This window comes from Mesocricetus auratus, unplaced genomic scaffold (genome assembly GCF_017639785.1).
Source record: "Mesocricetus auratus isolate SY011 unplaced genomic scaffold, BCM_Maur_2.0 Super-Scaffold_100033, whole genome shotgun sequence".
Lineage (NCBI taxonomy): Eukaryota > Metazoa > Chordata > Mammalia > Rodentia > Cricetidae > Mesocricetus > Mesocricetus auratus.
The window spans coordinates 14,325,660-14,345,740 of record NW_024429213.1 but is presented as its reverse complement, the minus strand read 5'-3'; the positions used below and the strand labels follow the sequence as shown (position 1 = coordinate 14,345,740).

General features: G+C 41.3%; 1 protein-coding gene across 1 annotated transcript in view; it reads left to right on the top strand.

The window, feature by feature from the left end:
- Dgkk (diacylglycerol kinase kappa) overlaps positions 1-20,081 on the top strand; it is a 124,361-nt gene that overhangs the window by 92,770 nt on the left and 11,510 nt on the right. Inside the window, exons 14-24 of the mRNA XM_040733736.1 lie at positions 7,019-7,118; positions 8,833-9,061; positions 11,367-11,474; positions 11,927-12,023; positions 13,266-13,373; positions 15,564-15,660; positions 15,929-16,036; positions 16,662-16,775; positions 17,104-17,238; positions 18,065-18,225; positions 19,007-19,148. Coding sequence (XP_040589670.1) covers positions 7,019-7,118; positions 8,833-9,061; positions 11,367-11,474; positions 11,927-12,023; positions 13,266-13,373; positions 15,564-15,660; positions 15,929-16,036; positions 16,662-16,775; positions 17,104-17,238; positions 18,065-18,225; positions 19,007-19,148 — 1,399 coding nt within the window. The remainder of the gene's footprint in view (positions 1-7,018; positions 7,119-8,832; positions 9,062-11,366; positions 11,475-11,926; positions 12,024-13,265; positions 13,374-15,563; positions 15,661-15,928; positions 16,037-16,661; positions 16,776-17,103; positions 17,239-18,064; positions 18,226-19,006; positions 19,149-20,081) is intronic.

Sequence of the window (20,081 nt, the reverse complement as noted above, 5' to 3'; positions counted from 1 at the left end):
ACCTAGATTTTCCAGAATTCCAGTTTGTGTTTTCTTTATTGCTTCTATTTCCATTTTCAGATCATGAACAGTTTGACTCATTTCTGTCAACTGTTTTTTCTTAGTTTTCCTCTAATTTTTTATTGTCTTCTATTTCTTTAAGGGATATTTTTAATCTCTTTGATAAGGGCCTCTATCATCATCATAAAATTGGTTTTAAAGTCTTTTTCATGTGCTTTGGCCATGTTGAAATATTCAGGGCTTGCTGTAGTGGGACAGTTGTGCTCTGGTGGTGACATATTGCCCTGGCTGTTGTATTCTTACACTTACATTTAGGCATCTAGATTTGGAATGATTATAGATCTAGGTACCAATTTCTGAATTTGTCTTTATTGGATGGATGTTTTCTTCCTTAGTTTCTGTTTCTTCTCTGGTCTTCTGGATCCTGTGGCCTGTGATTGAGTAGAGGATCTCTGACCACATTGGTGGCTTGACTTCTGATGGCCTGTATGGCCTGTTTCAGCAGGTAGTTGCTGCCCAAGTTTGGGGCTGAAGATCTAGTCATGTATGTGTATTGCCTCTGATCTGACTGGGGGGTCCTGTTGGATCTTAGATGTTGGCCTGGCTCCTGTTGGGGTAGAAGGTTATTGCCTGGTTTTTAGGGAGTTGCCCTGGTTTCTGGGGTTCAGGGTTCTGCTCTGGCCTCTCTTATGGTGGAAGGCCTTTGCCAGAGGTGTGGCCAAGATATGGGGATGAAGAGAGGAGAAGCAGTTGGAGTTATGCTGGGCAAATGTGGTCTGGGTTTGGGGCAGTATTACCTGGGATTCAGGATGCTAACTTTGCCTCTGGGGGAAGGGAATGCTCCCACCAGAGGTGTGGACTAGGACATGTTGACAAGGAGAGGAAGGGCAGTTGGGATTATGTTAGGAAGGCATGGGTAGGGCAATGAGAAGGTGGCTTACCTGGTTTTCAGGGAGCTGGCCTGGCCTTTCTTGGGGTATAAGGATGTGTGGGGCTGGATATGGTGATGAGGAGAGGGAGGTGAAGGGGACTCCTACAAGCAGGGGCTCCCTTCCAGATCCCAGGTTAGGCACAAACCACACCCAAACACATGTTTTCACAGAGAAAAGGTAAAGTGCTGCTTTCTGACTCAGGCAAGAAAACAGCAGCAAATGACTTTGCAGATATGATATTAAGAGAAGGAGAAGGGGAGGTTTGTGCTAGAATGGGTTAGGATGCAGTGGTAAAGGAGATAGGGGATGAAGAAGAAGGAGAAGGGGACAAGGGAAAGGGGACGCAGATATTTGTCCCAGAGGGACAAAGGACTGCCTCTTCATAGAGGGGAGACAAGACACATAGGCAAATGGTGGTTTATAAAGGAAAAGGTGGAAACCTCGCATTAGGGTAAGGTATTTAATTTTAATTGGGTGTGTTAATTAGGTGAACCAAAGGGGTTTTGATAGCTGGAACTTGGTAGTCAGCCTCAAGAGGAGGAAGTGGATAAATAAGGGAACAGACCTTGGTGTCTAGCTTTAGGAATGTAATTTAACCACATTTAGCAAGGCAGAGGGAATGGGGAGAAGGGCAAAGCCTGCCAGAGCCACATGGTCAAGTGAGCTAGTGTCCCTATAGGAGGGGCAGTTGGGATTATGTTGGGCAGGCATGGGCAGGGTGGGCGTCAGTTTTACCTGGGGTTCATGGTGCTGGCCTGGCCTCTGAGGAGTGGGAAGCTTCTGCCAGAGGTGTGGGCCAGGATATAGTGAAAGGCAGTTGGATTTATTCTGGGCAAGCATGGGCAGAGAGGGGAGCAGTCTTACCTGGGATACAGGAAGCTGGCCTGGCTCTGGGGAATGGCCTTAATTTCATTTTTGACTAAATTATTATTCAGCATTCTGTTATTTAATATCTATTACTTTGATTTCTTTCTGTACTTTTTGCTGTTATTGGTATATATATATATGTATATATATATTCACTTGTGGTATGATAGAGTATAGGATATTTCATTTTCCCTATATTTTTGAGATTCACTTTGTGTCCTGATATGTAATCTGTTTTAGCTTGTAATTCCTATGGGCTACTAGAAGAGTATATATTCTTTAATGTTTGGGTGTAATGTTCTGTAGATATCCCTTAGGTCTTTTTGACTTATGATGTCAATTAGCTCCAATGTTTCTCTGTTTAGTTTTTGTTCAGATAAGCTGTTATTCGTGAAGGTGAGAAATTGTAGTTCACTATCACCATGCTATAATCTGTGATTTTACATCAAGTGGTATTTGTTTTATAAAGATAAAAGAATGAGAAGAATACCATACTAGCACATAAAATGTATTTTAATAAAATTATAGAAGAAAAATTTCCAGAATTAAAAAGATGTCCATGCATGAACAAGAGGCCTACAGAACTCCAAATAGACAGGGCAGAAAAGAAACTCCCATGACATATTATAGTTAAAACATTAAAAACAGGGGGGCTGGAGAGATGGCTCAGGGCTCTTCCAGAGGTCCTGAGTTCAATTCCCAGCAACCACATGGTGGCTCACAACCATCTATAACATGATCTGGTGCCCTCTTCAGGCCTGCAAGCACGCCTGTAGACAGAACTCTGTATACATAATAATTAAATCTTTAAAAAAACATTAAAAACAGAATAAAGGATATCGAAAGTGTACCTGTAAGAGGGAAAGGTCATGTAAAAAGGCAGGATCATCAGAATAGCACCTGACTATTTGGCATTTAAAGCCAGAAGGGTCTGGAAACATGTATTCCAACCCTGACTACTATAACCATAGAAATTATCTATTGAAATTGAGGGAGAATAAAAATGTTCTGCAATAAAAATGGATTAAAGAAATGTCCTCCCTAAAAATCTTTCTTCCCCTTCCCCACCAATATTCCATTCTATTTTTCTTGAGTACACAGGTATTCCATATCAAACATACAAATCTAAAGATTTGATGTCATGATCCACATATGAAATGTTTGACTCTCTGGGTCTTTGTAACCCCACTCAGTGTATTGCTAAATAAAATTTCATTGTGCCTAGTTACCAAATTTCCATTATCCATTCATCAATTCATAGACATCTAGGTTAATTCCATGTCTTAGCTGTTCTTATTTGAATGAGAAATGTTCCCCCACAGAGACTCAATGAATTTAGACCGTTGGTTCCAATTGGTATTTGTGGGCATGTTAAAGAACAGTTGAGAAGGAATAGTATTGCTGGATGAAGCACCTCACTGTGGACATTGAGTATTGATCAATGGAGTATTGCTCTATTTCCTGCTCACCTTGTCTGCTTCTCATGCATGACTGAGATGTGTTCTTTCAGATTCCTGTTCCTGCTACCACAATTTCCCTACCATTATGGACATCTAACTCTCTCAAACCATAATCCAAGATAAGCTCTTTATCAAATTGCTTTTGGTCATGGTATTTTATTACAGTAACAAAAAAGTAACTAATATACTAGCTATTGTATTGAGGACAATATGAATGTAGATGAACATGTGTCTCTGTAATAGAAAACAGAGTTCAAGAAAAAAAATCAAAGTACCCCTACTTGCTGATGACAGCATGGTTTAGCTTGAAGAGTCAACAACCAATTTACCTTGACTTGTGACTTGGCACTTCTCATTTTCAGCTGTCAATATACTTTCTTTGTTCTGTATATTTAGTGTTAAAATTTTCTGGTCCTGTGTGCTGCTTTATGTATGTCTTCTATCCTGAATGGATGTCTGCCCCTCTCAATCTGGAAAATTTTCTTCTGTGATCTTATTAAAATTATTTTCTATGCTCCTTGCATGAAATTCTTTTCCTTCTTGTTTGATAATAATACATAGATTTTGCCTTTTCATGGAGTCCCAGAGTATATGCATGTTCTCTTCATGCACTGTTTTAAATGCATCATTGACTTGGAGTGAATGATCCAATTCCTCTATGGCAGTGGTTCTCAACCTTCCTAATGCTGAAAACCCTTTAATACAGTTCCTCATGTTGTGGTGACCCCCTCAACCATAAAATTATTTTCATTGCTACTTCATAACTGTAATTTTGCTACTGTTATGAATTATAATGTAAATATCTGTGTTTTCCAATGGTCTCAGGTGCTCTATTCTGTCTTCTTACACTGATAGTCTGTCTTCTACACAATTCATCCAAATAGTGAGGGTTTTCTCTGAGGATTTTATTTGATCTAGTGTCTTTTCCATTTCCATCATTATTTTTTGTTTGAGTTTTTTTAGATATGACTATCCCTCTATTAAATTTTATTTTCATACCCTGTATTGACTGCCTTGTTTCCTTCCGCTGTCTGTGTTCTCTTTCAAAGTATTTGAGACATGTTTGCATATGTATAATTGTTGTTTTGAATTCTGCATCTGGAATTTTGTCCAAGTCACTTTGACTAGGGCTCATGAGTATAGGGTTGGCAATTTTTGGAGAAGATAAGCTGACTTTGGCTTTCATGTTCCTGGGGCTTTGCACTGGGTCAGTCTTTTGGGATGACATTGTTGGTTAAGATTTGTTGTTTTAATTTTTGTTTTGTTACTATCTGGTTGCCTCTCTTATTTCAGTGGGTATGTTTGTAATGCTCAGGAGAAACTAGATTGTGGCAGATGTGGTGATGTTTTTATTGGTTAGAATAGTGTTCCAGGAACCAGGATCTATCTCCAGATGGAGGGTTGACCACTGTCTGAAGCACCCATCACTATCCAGGTGTTAAACAGCTCTAATAATAGAGGAGAAAGTGACTACAGAACAGACACTTATTAAGTACTGATTACTTTAGGGAATAAAGGAATCCCAATGCTACTGTGTATACTAACATGCTAGTATGAGCAGAATGGAAAAGAAAAGGAAGGGAGGTAAACAATATCATAGGATCTAGTGATGAGCATTGTGTTGTTACACTGGAAGTAACAGAAAGAGGTATTCATAGGACTGGGAATATTCGAGGCAAAGAAAAAATGGGATTAATATGTGGGAGCTCCGATTAATGGTAGCCTAATAAGAGGAGGCAAAGGCGTTTACCCCAGTGCCATAAACAGTGTCAGCATCTGGGATTTAGGAGATGTAATGCTAAGGAATGGATATGGGGAAAGAAGAAACAAAAGAAAGAAAAAGAGGGTAAAACAGCAAAAGTTGTGAACAGTAGGGGACAGTGTTGGTCTGCTAGAATGCCCTTACTGCACATTAGAGTTGACTAGCTGTAGAAGACGGAGGAGAGCTGGATGGAAGTCCTGAATGTTGATTTTTGTTCTCTTTGTCAGAGCCACTGCCTTTTCTCCCTGTGTCCTGGTCCTGGTCATACTCTGTGTTGATTTTTATCAGTCCAGTTCTTCCCTTGTAGGCTTTCAGGTTCTTTTGTATGTAGAGTTGTCTTACCTCTGTTCTGTGGCTAACTGAGGCAAACTCCACTATCTAGCCACGCAAAATTGGGAGCAGCTGGTGGCTGGGTGGTGCCTACAGCACAGTTTAGAGCTTTGTTTAGTTCCTACAACTTCACCTTTTCCCACTGGGGCACTGATGGTGCCCTGGCAGCGGTCACTAGGAAGCCTTTCTGTGAAATCCCTACCAACACGCCTTTTGTGGCTATACTGGTAGGGTTCATTTAGCCTACTTTACATGGAGTAAAATGTCCACATGGTGGTAGTGGCTGCATTGGTTCTGATCACAGCAGCAAGTCTGGGTCACTAGTGGAGATGTTTTGTGGGTCCGATGGTATCTGCGTTTTGATGGTATCTGAGTTTTGGTGGGGTGTTGATCAAGTAAACTTTAGGACTAGAGAAGAAGCTGACTGGCAAGGTGATAACATATTTAGATTCCTTTTAATTCCTTCACTGTGATAAGCTACACATGCCCCAGCATGACTTCTCATCCACCATCTTACGAAGAAGTCCTGCTTATTGATTGTTTTCATTCCTAGCATGATTTCAGTTTGGCTTTTCTTCAGTAGTTGTATGTTTTTATTCAATTCCATTTTCATATCTTGTATTGACTTCTTTATTCTGTGTATCTGTCTTGTTGTCTGAAAGAATTATTACAAGTATGTCCACATTCTTTCTCTGGAAATTCTCCTCGGTCATTTTCACTGGAGTCCATTAGTATGGGATCAGTCATTTTTGTGTGGAGATATATTTTCTTGAACTGACATGTTGTGTTTTGTCTCTGCACTGAGACTTGAATGTCTGAAGTTAGTCCATTGAGTTAGAAGTGTGGGCTGGGGGAGTTAGAAATGTGGGCTGGGGGCTGATACTCCAGAGGCTGCTTTCATGTCAGGCTCAGGAGCTAGGGGATCCACAAAATTATGGCCAGGGCTCTCTGGGGACTCCTTACCTGTGGGCATCAGGAACTAGTGAGTGACATATATTTGTTCTGGGGGCTCAGAATCCTAGGTCTTGCCAGCACCAAATGTTAGGGAAATGATGGTGGTTTCAGCCAAATGTTCAGGGCCCAGGAACTGACATATTACCTGTCAGTGCCTGGGAAGGCAGCAGGTTGGAACTGGTGTCTTCTATCTTATAACCCAAGCAACACACCCCCTTCAAAACATTTGGGTCATTCGTTCTTCCTAGCACTCTTAGGAGCAAAGATTCTTGGCCCATCTACTACATTCTTGTCTGAGATGCAGTAATCACAAAAAGACATTTTCTTGTGTCATTGCATTTATATTTTATCAGGTAGCCTTTAAACTAAAGCTGATTGGCTCAGTGTGAAAATGTTAGCCAAATAAATTCTCTTTTTCTGGTAATTTATAAGCATCGATAAGAAATGTTAGTACACTTCTTCCCAAGTGCATCACTTGGGAAATGAGGTGAAACTGAGCTCAGGTGGGAAAGGAGAACATTTCATCATGTATACAAGGAGAATAAAACAAAGGAAGAAGAATGAGAAGTTGGAGAGAGGACAGAGAAGGCAGGTTGCGTTGTGAAAGTGAGACAAAAGAAGGAGGAGGATAGATAGTGACTCTATTGCAAAAGATTAAAGGGTTCTGAATCTCATAGTTTCTATCACATAAGCCATCTGCCTCATTTTTCCAGATTCCTGTGCTCAGCAGTGGACGACTTTGTGACAGACATTGTAAAGACCTGGAACCAAATAAGACAGAACAATACAGCAGTGCAGTCGGTGATTTTGAAAGTAAGCTCCTTTCCTAGTGTCTCATCTCTTCATGATCCAGGACTCACTTTTCAATAAAACAATGGGAATTGTAAAGTAATGGCAAAGTTGAGTAGCGGTAAATCTTGATTAGGAAAGCCCAGTCTCATCACCTTCATCTTTGCCAAATGAAGACTGGCACTTTGCATGCATATACACATGCCATGCACCTAGGTATAAACAAAGAATCTGCCCATGAATAGACACAAGTGTACATTGAACATCAGTGAGTGAAGTTAATACACCAAAGCATGGGTGAAAATATATGCATATAAGCCCACAAAGGGTGGAAATATGACTCAGTAGAATGCTTATTGTACATGCATAAGGCCAGAACACTACAAACATATGCATATGATAGAAATATGCCAGGTTTGGGATACGGCTCAACAGTTGAAGTACTTCCTGTGCAAATGTGAAGACTGGAGTTTGGATCCCCAGAAATCCATGTAAGGGTGAGCACTGTAAAGTAGAGACAGGGACCCCAAGAACAATCTGGCTGGAGACTATTCATATCAGGGAGTTGGGAGGTTGATTCAGAGATATTGCTCAATGAATGGGGTGGAAGAGTGATTGAGGATAGCCCTGACAGTAACCTCAGGTTTACACACACACACACACACACACACACACACACACACACACACACACACACACACACACACGTGCAAAAACATGCATACACATGAACACGCACACCACACACACATTAAAAAATGGAAAAAGAAATAGACACACACTCACTTCCTATAACAGTACCTAGTACATGGCACACACTTTGTGTCAGAGCTTGTTCTAAGTGCCTTAATGTATCAGTTCGTTTGATTCTCACAGCTGACCTAAGGTATAGAGGAATAAGGAGGTTAAGTAACTTGTCTCACTTCACAAACTACTAAAGCAGCTGTTCTCAACCTGTGAGTCTTGACCCCTTTGGGGGCTTAAACAACCCTTTCACAGAGGCCACATATCAGTATCCTGCATATCAAATATTTGCATGACAATTTTTTTGGATTTTTGAGACAGGGATTCTCTGTGGCTTTGGAGGCTGTCCTGGAACTAGCTCTTATAGATCAGGCTGGTCTCAAATTCACAGAGATCCGCCTGCCTTTGCCTCCCGAGCTCTGGGATTAAAGGCATGAGCCACCACCGTCTGGCTCTGCATGACAATTTTTAACAGCAGCAAAATTATGGTTATGAAGTAGCAATGAAAACTTTTCTGGTCAGGGGTCACCACAACATGAACTATATAAAAGGGTCACAGCATTAGGAAGGTTGAGAACCGCTGTACTAAGTTTAAACCATATGTGAGATGCACATCTTAGAAATACATGGGTGTGAAGACAGACACCAGCACTATACAGAGACATACCAACATCCATAGAACCATGCATATGAATACACTAGCATGAAAATGTTTCTATTTCTCCATGTTTCACACAAATGTAAGGGCCAGCTTGACATGAGGAAGGCTCTGTGAAGCATGCATAGATACCCGAAGCTGCTCAGAAACAAAGACCAGATGTTTAATCCCCTAATACCCTTTGGGTGTCAGCACAGCTGGAACTTCACCACCTCACATATTGATTTCTACCATCCATGCTTCTGGCATATTACTACCCTCCAAGCTTTCTCCAAACCACCACTACCCGCATTCTGTCCTTCACAACAATATCCCATTTCCTTCTTCCCTCTGTAGAGTGACTTGATGTATGATAAACTCAGTGTCATTATTGACATCCTGGCTGATGATGAAGATGTTGCTGCTGTTGAGAGACAAGCCACAGCATATGCAGAACGCGGCAGAGCACACAGAAAGCCCTTCGTCCCTCAAATAGACCACATCACGATGTCCAAATTGGAGTTGGCTACAAGGGTTCACAATCTCCAGAAGTCCTTGAAACTCATCATATTCCAGGTTGAACAAGGTAAGGTGCTTAGACTTGTCGTGACTAGGATAGGAAAAAGTAAAGGTTCCTACTCTGAATCGTTTAATGATCTCCCTTAGTCTGGGTTTACTGTCTGGCCTCACTGACAACACTTGACTCGATTCTGTGTTCAGGTTGTCTTCCAAATCAGTCCTCTGACTGCTGATTTGCAAATCCCCAGTACAGATACACTGTCCTTTTGACTTCTGCTCTCCTGGCCCTCAGTCCCTATACTTATCTACTTTGGGAACGGGCACTCATCCTAAATGGCCACACGTGATATAGGTGGCACCACTGAAAGTTCTGTCAGCCCTCACTTCTTGTCATGGAATTTTTTCTATCTTCTCCTGTCATTTCACCAACCAAGGCTGATCAGCAGCCTGTGACTATTTGGAAAGAAAATGGTGTTCATCTTTGCATGCCTTGCTGACTTGCCTGTGATTGCCATTGCCCAGAATTCTTGAGTCTCCAAACTTGCAGCTTAGTATGAAGTTCTAAACTTCTGTGACTTGTTCATATAACATATTTGATGACCACTTCATCTCTATAATGCTCCTTTGAAAAATGAATTCAAAAGATGCTATGAGATAAAGTGTGTTCTAACTGAGCTATTAGAATTGAGCAGAATGCTGGGCGGTGGTGGCGCACGCCTTAAATCCCAGCACTCAGGAGGCAGATGCAGGTGGATCTCTGTGAGTTTGAGACCAGCCTGGTCTACAGAGCAAGTTCCAGGACAGGCTCCAAAACAATACAGTGAAACTCAGTCTCAAAAAACAAACAAACAAAAAAAATTGAGCAGAAGTCCCACGTAGCGTGGAATTCCTTCCTGCTAACTTTTGGTGGTTATCTGTGGCACCTTCCCCTGCATTTGTACCTTTAGGAGAAACCTTAGTCATGTTTCTGACAATAGACATCTCCCTTTTATACTGTGAAATAATTAAATACTCTGTTTTCTATAGTTAGTTTTCAGGAATTAAACAATCATTTTGCCTCTATTTCTGTAGTAATGAATATCAAATTAAATTGACTTGGCCATAGCTCTGTCACAAAATGTCTTTACGATGTTCCCTCAATAAATATAACATTTAAAACTTGGAGTTTGTGATCATAGGATGAATAAAGACTTGGCAGCAAGGTAGTGAATAAACATAGGAGCTTTGGCACAAGCTGAACACATGAGCTCTACAACATATGGACTGATAAAAAGTAACATCTCGAATGTCCTGGGTAGTGGGTGAGACATTTGAATGAAGAGTAATGGGCTAGGGAGCTAGACAGCACAGTATGTAATATACTCACTACGCACAGCTAACAACCTGAGTTTGAATCCCCAGAGCCCATGTTAAAGCAGGATGTGGTAACAGCATACCTGTATAGGGAAATGGGAGGGAGAGACAGGAGAATCACTGGAAGTTTGTGGGCTAACCTGGTATATTGAAGGGCACATGAGCTAGTTAAAGATGGCACTGGGGGAGAAGTCAGGAGGGCAAGTCCTGAGATGTTTACAAAAAAAGGTGATTGGTTGCCAGATGAGGTTACTGTAGAATGGCTCATATTCACTAGGTAAAGCATAGGGCGCCTAGGCGCCTGATAGGCTGACCTTTAAAACCATTGGCTGGCTGTTTTCCCACTCTGAGGAGTTTTACTTTAAAAGATGCTTGCTCTGGGGCAATAAAGGAGTGCCTGCTTGACTAGACTCCCCACTGCATCTGATTGTCTCCAGGATCCTGGGAGGCTGGGCAATCGGCAAGTGGCGCACTCACTTTCCTTGAACCCAGCTCAGCCTTCCATGGTTGGGCTAAGACCCTGCAGTGTATGTAGCAATAAACAAGAGATACCTTATCTCAAACAAGGTAGAAAATTCTGAGGTTGTCTTCTGACTTCCACATGTATGTTATGCCATGCAAGTACCTGCACACACATACACGCACATCATACACACATTTCACACATGCATATGCACACATGCATAGCATAGTTCTAGAGGTTCAAGTCTGAACAAATGTCGTGTGAACATATATACTAACAAATGGAAATAGAAAGGAATAGTGATTTCCACCTAGGTATTGCTATTACCCCTCCCAGGCATTTTCTCACAACTGTGTGTGCTGTGTGCAAAAAAGAAAAAGAAAAACAAAGAAAACAGAATGACACTATAAAGAGGGTGGGAGCCAAAGAGGCGTCATGAAGGAAAACGGGAGAGGGGTCTCACTGTCTACCTATATATCAATGCTCAGAAACTGTTCCATAAATGTGACCCATATCCTTCTCTACTTCCTTTCTTCCTCCCACCTTTTCACTGTAGTTCTGGATGAAGAAAGCAGACAGTCCTTACCAGTCAAGAACTTCTCATCAGCTTTCTTCCTGGGAGATGATGACTCAGAGGACTTCAATCAGATGAGCCCAAGACACCGTAAGGATTGCTGTTGTCCCAGTCTAGCCTTCGTCACTGCCACCTAGTTTCCAGGGAATATCTATGTTTTCATGCATCTGCCTTTAGACGTGACCCCACTCTGTACTGGAAAGTCCTCACTCCTTCCCAGATACGCCACACTATGTCATACCAGTGTCCAAAGCAATGACTGGGTTAGACACTTGGAAAATACCACTCTGATGAGAGCCATGATTTGAATTTATTTTCACTGCCGGTCAGCAAGCACCTCAGCTTTACCGTCTTCTCAGTGAAAGTCCCTCCCCATGGAAAAGGATCTAAGGGGGCCTTTGTGGCATGAGAACCCTAATGTTTATTTAGACAAAAGCCATTGATCTTGACCCTAACTCACATGGGAAAGTAGGGCTAATTACAAGTGGGGAGAAGGGCCTTTGGTTTGCATCTCTCTCCAAGGTGATGTTTTTCCTGTTTAGGTTCTTATTGTGACATCTTATCTTCTATACCGTCTCTCACAAGTGAAGACCTCCATAACCTTAACTTAGAACACTTACATCATACACCGGAAACGATGTAAGTATGCAAGAGTGTGACCTTTTAATGGCTTTCTGTCTCTCTGCTTGGTAGCACAGTCTCACCATATCCAGAGCCGAATTCTGATTCAACTGAACTAATTGTGTGATCTACCCAGTTGCTTAACCACTGTAATCCCTGGGTTTTTCAAATGGAGTGAAGATAATTACTGGACTTTGCATATAAGCTTTTTCTAGTTGTTGAGTTTAGACATGCAACGTACTTGCACTGATTTGTATATTGATACTCATAGTTACGTGCTGTGTGCATCAGCAGCTGCTACCGTAAACACATAATAAATGTTAGTTATTATGTCACAGAACTTATTTTCTCAGTATTGCTTTTAATTGTAAATGGTTGAAGACACACACCCCCACGCAAATGAACAAATAAATAAATGGTCATGTAAGGGACTGGATAGGAAATCCAAGTACACTTACTCCAGTAGTCTTACTTCTCTAACATAACCCAGCAGCAAAACATACCACACTAAGTTATCTTGAGTTCATTTAGATCACTTGGGTGATGGGCTATTAGAGAAACTTCAGTTTCTCACTGTGGTCAAGGGAGGTAAAACATGTAAGTTTAGAGACTAATTTAAATCTCCCTATGTCTTTGAGTGCAAAATCGGGAATGAGTGTGCACAGTTTACATGGGCTAGTGTGAACTAGTTCTAGAATACTCTAGCATTAGTGTTGATACCCTAGATGAATACAGGAAACTAAAAACTTTGTTTCGTTGTTGTTGTTGTTGTACCCTCTTTTACCAGACTTTCCTCTCAAATGTGAAATGTGTACACCTTTGTTTTCTGGTGTGAAAGTGCCAGGAAGGAGTCAGACATCACTGAGAATAGTAATATATACTCAAGTAATCAAAATATATTGGCAACTAACATACTCAAAATTACTTATGGGAATAGCCTATGACTGTTTCATTCTACTTGTAGAAACATGATGCATATCTGAGGTCTACAAATATAACTAAGGTTACAAATTTGGCTTCTTTAATATGAGCCGCAATCTCTCTAAAGCTTCCAGACTGACTGGACATTTTCTGTTAGAACTAACAAGTTACTCTTGGGTACAAAAACAATCTATAAATACCTTTCATGAACCATATGGCTTGTACCAGTGGACAAGGCCTTCCCTTGGTGATTTTTCATCAAGCAAATGAAGTCTGATACCGTGACACTAGTATTTCTTTCCTGCTTTTGTTTCTGCATTCTTCCCTGTCTAATTTCAGGCGCTTCAAAGAAAAGTGTGTCATGAACAACTACTTTGGAATTGGACTAGATGCAAAAATTTCTCTGGAGTTCAATACCAGAAGAGAAGAACACCCAGCACAATACAAGTAAGAGGAAGAGGCTCAGCTCTCTATATAAATACATATAATCATGATACACATATGTATTCCTACATCAGACAAGCAATGGAAAGACCAAGGTCCTTGGGAAATAAAATGCATTGGTCTCAAGACTAGCCTAGTAGGGACAGTGTATCCTGAAAGTTGGGCTGCTCTATGATAATCAGCCTGCCATCATACATTTGTACTTCCATTCCATAGTCTACCCATGTGTATTTCTGTATAAATAGAGCTATGTCTGTTACTGCTATTGAGAACAGATTGCTTTGAACTTCGGGTTGTTTCTAAGAGATTAACTGGTCCTAGTAGGTGCTCCAAATCTGTTTTTGCTTGACAGTGCTACAAAGTATGCAAGCTACTTCTGTTGTTTCTTGGTGGTCCAGATTGGGTCATCTGGTCTCATTGATTAGTATTGGCCCACCTGGTATCTTCTGGTAGTTTTATCCTACAGATATATACCTTAAGACAGCTTCAGAGTTCTTATGAATTAAAAGTATAAGTTAAAGGAGCCACCCTGAGCCTGCATGGGACTGACCTAGGCCCTCTGCATATATGTGACATTTATATAGCTTGGCCTTTATGTGGGACTCCTAGCAGTGGGAACAGGGGCTGTCTCTGAGTCTTTTACTGGCTTTTGGAACCCTACTCCTCATACTAGGTTGCCTTGCTGAGCCTTAATACAAGGAGAAGTGCCTAGTCTCACTGCAACTTGATATACCATAGCTGGCTGATATCCATGGGAGACCTGCCATTTTCTAAATGGCAACAGAGGAGGAAAGGTTGCTGGGGTGTGTTTGGGGGGGTGCTGGGAAGAGAGGAGGGAGGGGAAACTGGTCTGGTCCGGATGTAAAATAAATAAGCCGGAAGGTGGTAGCGCATGCCTTTAATTCCAGAACTCAGGAAGTAGAGGCCAACCTCTGTGAGTTCAAGGCCAGCCTGGTCTATATAGTTCCAGGACAGACTCCAAAGCTACAGAGAAATCCTGTCTCCACCCCTCATATAGATAGGTAGGTAGATAGATAGACAGACAGACAGACAGACAGACAGACAGACAGACAGACAGATAGATAGATAGGCAAACAGATCAATATTTTTAGGAGGGCTACCCCACCTCTGCTACTGCCACTAGAGTCTCTCTCTCAGAAAAGACCTGGGACGAGGGCAAAGTATGTTACCAGATATGTGATTCATAAAGTTTCTCTCAGTTTATTAGTGTCGTTTCATTTTCTTAGAGGCATGTTTTTCAGTATAACATTTTTGAATTTACAAGGTCTAGTTATTTATTTCTCTTTATGGACTATGTCTCTGGTATCATACTAATCTAACTCAAGCTCTGAAAATGTTGTTTTCTTCCAAAAATTTATTGCTTTTGGTTCTTATATTTAAGTCTGTAATGCGCTTTGAATGATTGGGGTACTTTTTGCTGTGTGTGGTGGAAGCTAATGCTCCATATTCATCCTTTTGCATCTTTAGTTACTCTTCTATTGCTATGAAGAAACACAGTGACCAAAACTAGATGTTAAGATAGCGTCATTGAAAATAAAAATATACATTTTTTCATTTGCTTGTGTTTGTTTTTCAAGACAAGGTTTCTCTATGTAACAGCTCTGGCTGTCCTGGAACTCTTGTTTGTAGGCCAGGCTGGCCTCAAACTCACAGAGATCCACCTGCCTCTGCCTCCCAAGTGCTGCAATTAAAGGTGTGTGCTACTAAGCCTGGATAATTTCTAATAACCCTCTGAGTCCCAATAATGGGACATGGGCCACCTACCAGGGAGGATAAGAAAATTGAAGTGCATCCCAGAAGAATAGGTTGGGCAGGTGAATAAAGGATGAATACAATTGAAATTTCTCAAAGAATAAATTTAAAATACAATATTAAAAGCAAATTTTTTTGGTATTTACGAGACAGGGTTTCTCTGTATTGTTTTGGAGGCTGCTGGTCCAGCCCAGCCTCCAACTCACAGAGATCCGCCTGCCTCTGCCTCCCGAGTGCTGGGATTAAAGGCGTGCACCACCACCACCCGGCAAATACAATATTAAAAGCAAATTTAAAGAATAAGATTTAAAACAAAAAAACTTGAAAAATAAGATGTTTTCCCCTTCCTGTCTTTCCCTACCCACTTAACCACCATATCATTCTCCTTCTGACTATCTTTTTCTACCTCTCTTTCTGTAGTAGCCGCCTTAAGAACAAAATATGGTATGGTCTTCTTGGAAGCAAGGAACTGCTGCAGCGCTCTTATAGGAAACTGGAAGAGCGGATACACCTGGAGGTTCGTAGAAAAGGACGTTTCCCGGGCATGGTGAAAGGAAATCTTGTGCCCTCAGAAATCACCTTTCCACTATATCTTTGGTTCTTCTCAAATTTAACTCTAGGAGCCTTGCTCACAGCCATGCGGACAAGGCATGAAGCTTTATTTCTATTTCATATATAAGAAAATGATAGTGTGAAGAGAAGACCAAGCCCCTCCTTGTCTCGGTAACAGATCCTTGTGCTGGTATGTGAAAAGCCTGGCAATAAGAGCTACTCTTTTCTTTCAGTGTGATGGAGAAGTCGTCTCCTTGCCAAACCTTCAAGGCGTTGTAGTGCTCAACATTACCAGCTATGCTGGAGGTGTCAACTTCTGGGGAAGCAACACAGCCACCGCCGTGAGTGTGGACTGAGGAATGGGGAGGGAAAGAGGCATGGCTCTCCTAAATTATCCCAGAAAGCATTGCTGGGCTGGCTACAATGGAAAGTAGACAGTGGGGGAAAGATGAGGTAGGCTTGAATCCTCCTTAGCAGTATCTGTAGGTTCAACTTTTGAAATCAGTTGCCATTCTAGAGCACAAGAATCAAACAAGAACCTCAGAATTATGTTATGTGATAGCTGGATTTTGACTTCCATTACTGAGGCCTGGAAGACACTCAAAAGATTACCCAGAAGGCCATGTTTTTATCCCAAGATAGTATGTCAGTAAAAACATCTCCTGGGGAAAAAAGCCATGAGCTCTTTGCTCTGAGTTTATCTAAGAAGTCCAAGAAGGCTTTGGGGTTTGTGGTGCTATACTGGACAGGGAAGAAAGTGTCTGATTTGTGATCTCCAAAGGAGCTCACATGTAAATGCCAGCACGATTCCCTTTTACAGGCTTGACTAACTTACCTAATTTAGCATAGTTTTCTCACTTCTTCATGTGCTAGAATAATGTTACCAGTAGTCGTCAAGACACGTTTATTTATTATAGACAAAATATGGATTCTTGGGAGAATTGTGACATGATTCTTCATTCCTAGGAATATGATGCCCCTGCAATGGATGATGGGAAGCTAGAGGTAGTGGCGATCTTTGGTTCTGTGCAGATGGCCATGTCTCGTCTCATCAACCTGCATCATCATCGAATTGCCCAGGTAAGTAAGGGTTGGAAGAATACAAAGATGGGATAAGAGTTCTAGATTCAATTCAATGATGTGAGGTAGCCCTGGCAATTACCTGATCGTAGGAGTTCCTGGGTAGTGGAAGTAGGCAGTCTGTTAGGCAGTAAGGTGGTGACTGATGTTAAAACCAAAAAGCTCACAGGTAATACATGCTCTGTCTCCCTGGGATAATCTGATACATATCTTCTGCCAGGGCCTCTTCAAATACACATTTACACTGTGAGCCAATGCCAGATTAACCCACAGTACTTTCCTCATGTTTTCCTTTTTCTCTCTCTCTCTTTCTCTCATTTTCTAATAGTGCCATGAGGTGATGATAACTATTGATGGTGAAGAAGGTGTCCCTGTGCAGGTGGATGGTGAAGCTTGGATTCAGAAACCAGGCCTTATCAAGATTAAATACAAGAATACTGCCCAGGTGTTGATGAGAGATCTGGTAAGAAAAAAGTTCTACTTGAGCTGCTACGTTGCCTTATTTGTAGCTATCATATTTCTAATCGAGAAGAATTCCCAAAAGGGAGCTCTGCATGCCGCTTGCATCAGGCACCTTGAATGACGGTTCAAATAAATACCCCTAGGTCTCACATCAAACTCGCTGAACTGAATGGAAAGGGGTGGTGCTAAGAGCTTGCATTTGTAAACAAGCGCCTCAAGACATTTTTAATACATAAAAACACAGTTGCAAGACACTGTTTCTCTTTCAACAGGGTTGTCCTTCACCCTACACTGCACAGAAAAATAAAGACCTTTGGTGGTGGAGAAATATACTTTTCCAACAACAGTTCTTGCATTGAATATATTCTCTTTGGGCTCCATAAGATTCCTTAACATATTTCATTTACAGATGTCACCCATTTATGTTAAATAAAAGGCTACAGTGATGGCAAAGATGCCATTATTGAAAAGCCTGATTGAAAAGTAAATTTTGTATGTCTGACTCTAAATCCCATCACAACATAATATATACATCTGAAAAAGAATGGAGCACAAAAGATATTCCTCTGTCTTATCCATCACCATGCCTCATGTCTCACGAGCCAGTGTACTAATAATAAAAACTAAACTACCTTATACAGAAGATACATTGACTAAAAGACAGGAAGATATAGAAATAGGGACATAAGGGAATGTATAGGGATGTATTCACTCCCCTTTCCTACCTATATCCCATATTACCTACAAAATGCCATACTCAGACAAATCTGCCACATGTCCTCATAGCTACTCCAATCATTACAATTTGCCACTGTCTTCATCTCTAGGACTTTGAGAACTCAATGAAAACATGGGAATCTAAGCATACTGAAATCCAAGCTGTCCCACCACCCCGTCTGGACGTCCAGGAATTTCAAGATAGCCTCTCTGATGGGGAGTATGCCCAGATGCAGCACTTGGCTCGGCTTGCAGAAAACCTCATTAGCAGGTAAGAGGACTGACTTGGCATCAGCAGGACTAGGAAACCCAAAAATGGATAGGGAGAGATAGTCAGTGATGTCTGTTGACTCCTGAGGAGCTTAGCTTCAGAAAGGAATCTCACTAAGTCTTTAAAATTAGGGCTCTGACAGTCCACACAAGAAGGATTCTTTGTGTTTAACAATAAGCCAGTGTTCGCACTCCCCATTAGAACCAGAGGTGAATTTTTATTTCCCTCTGCTTTCAAGACCCAGTAGGAATAAGAATGTTTATTCTGGGACAGCAAAATGGTTCATGAAGGTGCTTGTCATTAAGACTGGCCATCTAAGTTTGATCCTTAGGGCCCCACATGGTAGAAGGAGAAAACCAACTCCCTGCAACTTGTCCTCTGACCCACACGTGTGCACACACACACACACTGGCATGTACATGAAAATACACAAAAATTAATGAATGAATTAAATTGGTTTCGCTTGCTCTTAACTAGTAGAAAGACCTCGCAGATTCAGCAACAGTCAGCCATGCTCCTCTATTTTAGTTTCTTTATTCAGTCTTTCAGTATCTAAATCAAAGTTTAACAAACATGAACAAAGGTGAATACTTAGAGGAGACTAGAAACATTTCCTAGAATTTTCTTCACTGGATACCTAGTGAAGAACAGAAATAGCAAGAGGGAATAAAGAGTTCAAATCCAGTACCCAGGCTTTTCGTTTCACTTCTTATCCTAATCTACCAGCTCCTCACACCATAAATCCATAGCAACAAACTCATCTGGCTTTGCTTTATTACAGACTTAATGACCTGATGAAGGTCCACCAGCATGTGTCTGTCCTCATGGATTCTGTGAATGCCAGTGCTAACATACTGAATGATGTGTTCTATAGCCAAGACAGTGGCAATGAGGCGGGTGCAGCTTCCTGTACTCCCATTGAGGTAAGGAGAGAAATAAGCAAATGAAATTAAGGAACCAAACTTGAAAGGGGGTTGAAACAAAACTTACATGAGAAACATATGCAAGTGATAAAAGGTAGAAATCTGATGGGTAGAATAGATAGTGGTTGGGGTCATGGATTCCTAGGTAAAGTGTTTGCCGTGCAAGCATGAATAACTAACTGAATTTATACCCCAGTAGTCTGCATTAACAGTCAGGCATGGCAATATGCATCTACATCCTAATGTCTGAAGGCAGACACGGAGGGATCTCAGAGGCTCTCTAGTCAACCAGTCTAGCCTAATCAGTGATTTCCAGGTCCAATGACAGACCCTGTCTCAAAAATGTAAGGTGGACAGCAATTAAGAAAGACACCTTGCACTCATCTCTGGCCTTTACAGGAACACACACACATGCACACACACACACACACACACACACACACACACCCCTATACACATGCATATGCACATGTGAATATTTACAAACATATAACCACACAAAAATTGAAAAATAAAGTAAAATAGAATGGATAGGAATGCAGGCATTTCTTAGATTGTACAAGGCCAAGGTGGCTACTGGGGAAATGCCTTGACAAAATTCATCATCCTGAGAGACAGTGTTTGTTCCTGGTAATTAGCCACCACATTAGCCTCAGAGTGAAACAGTTAATGAAGGGAAAGAAACATAGTCTTTGACCTCCCTCATTCAGTGGACGCCTTGTATAATCGTATGGGGTTACACCTGTCATTGAAGCCAAAGGTCCAAGATGCTTTTATTTCCCTCTTGACAGGTCCAGATCGGACATTTAACATTAAATGTTCCATCCCATGCCGATACTCACTGCCATTAGATTTGAGTGTTGCTTTTAAAATGTAACTTTAGATTTGGAGATGTAGCTTAGTGACAGAGAATAGCCTTGGATAGGATCCCTT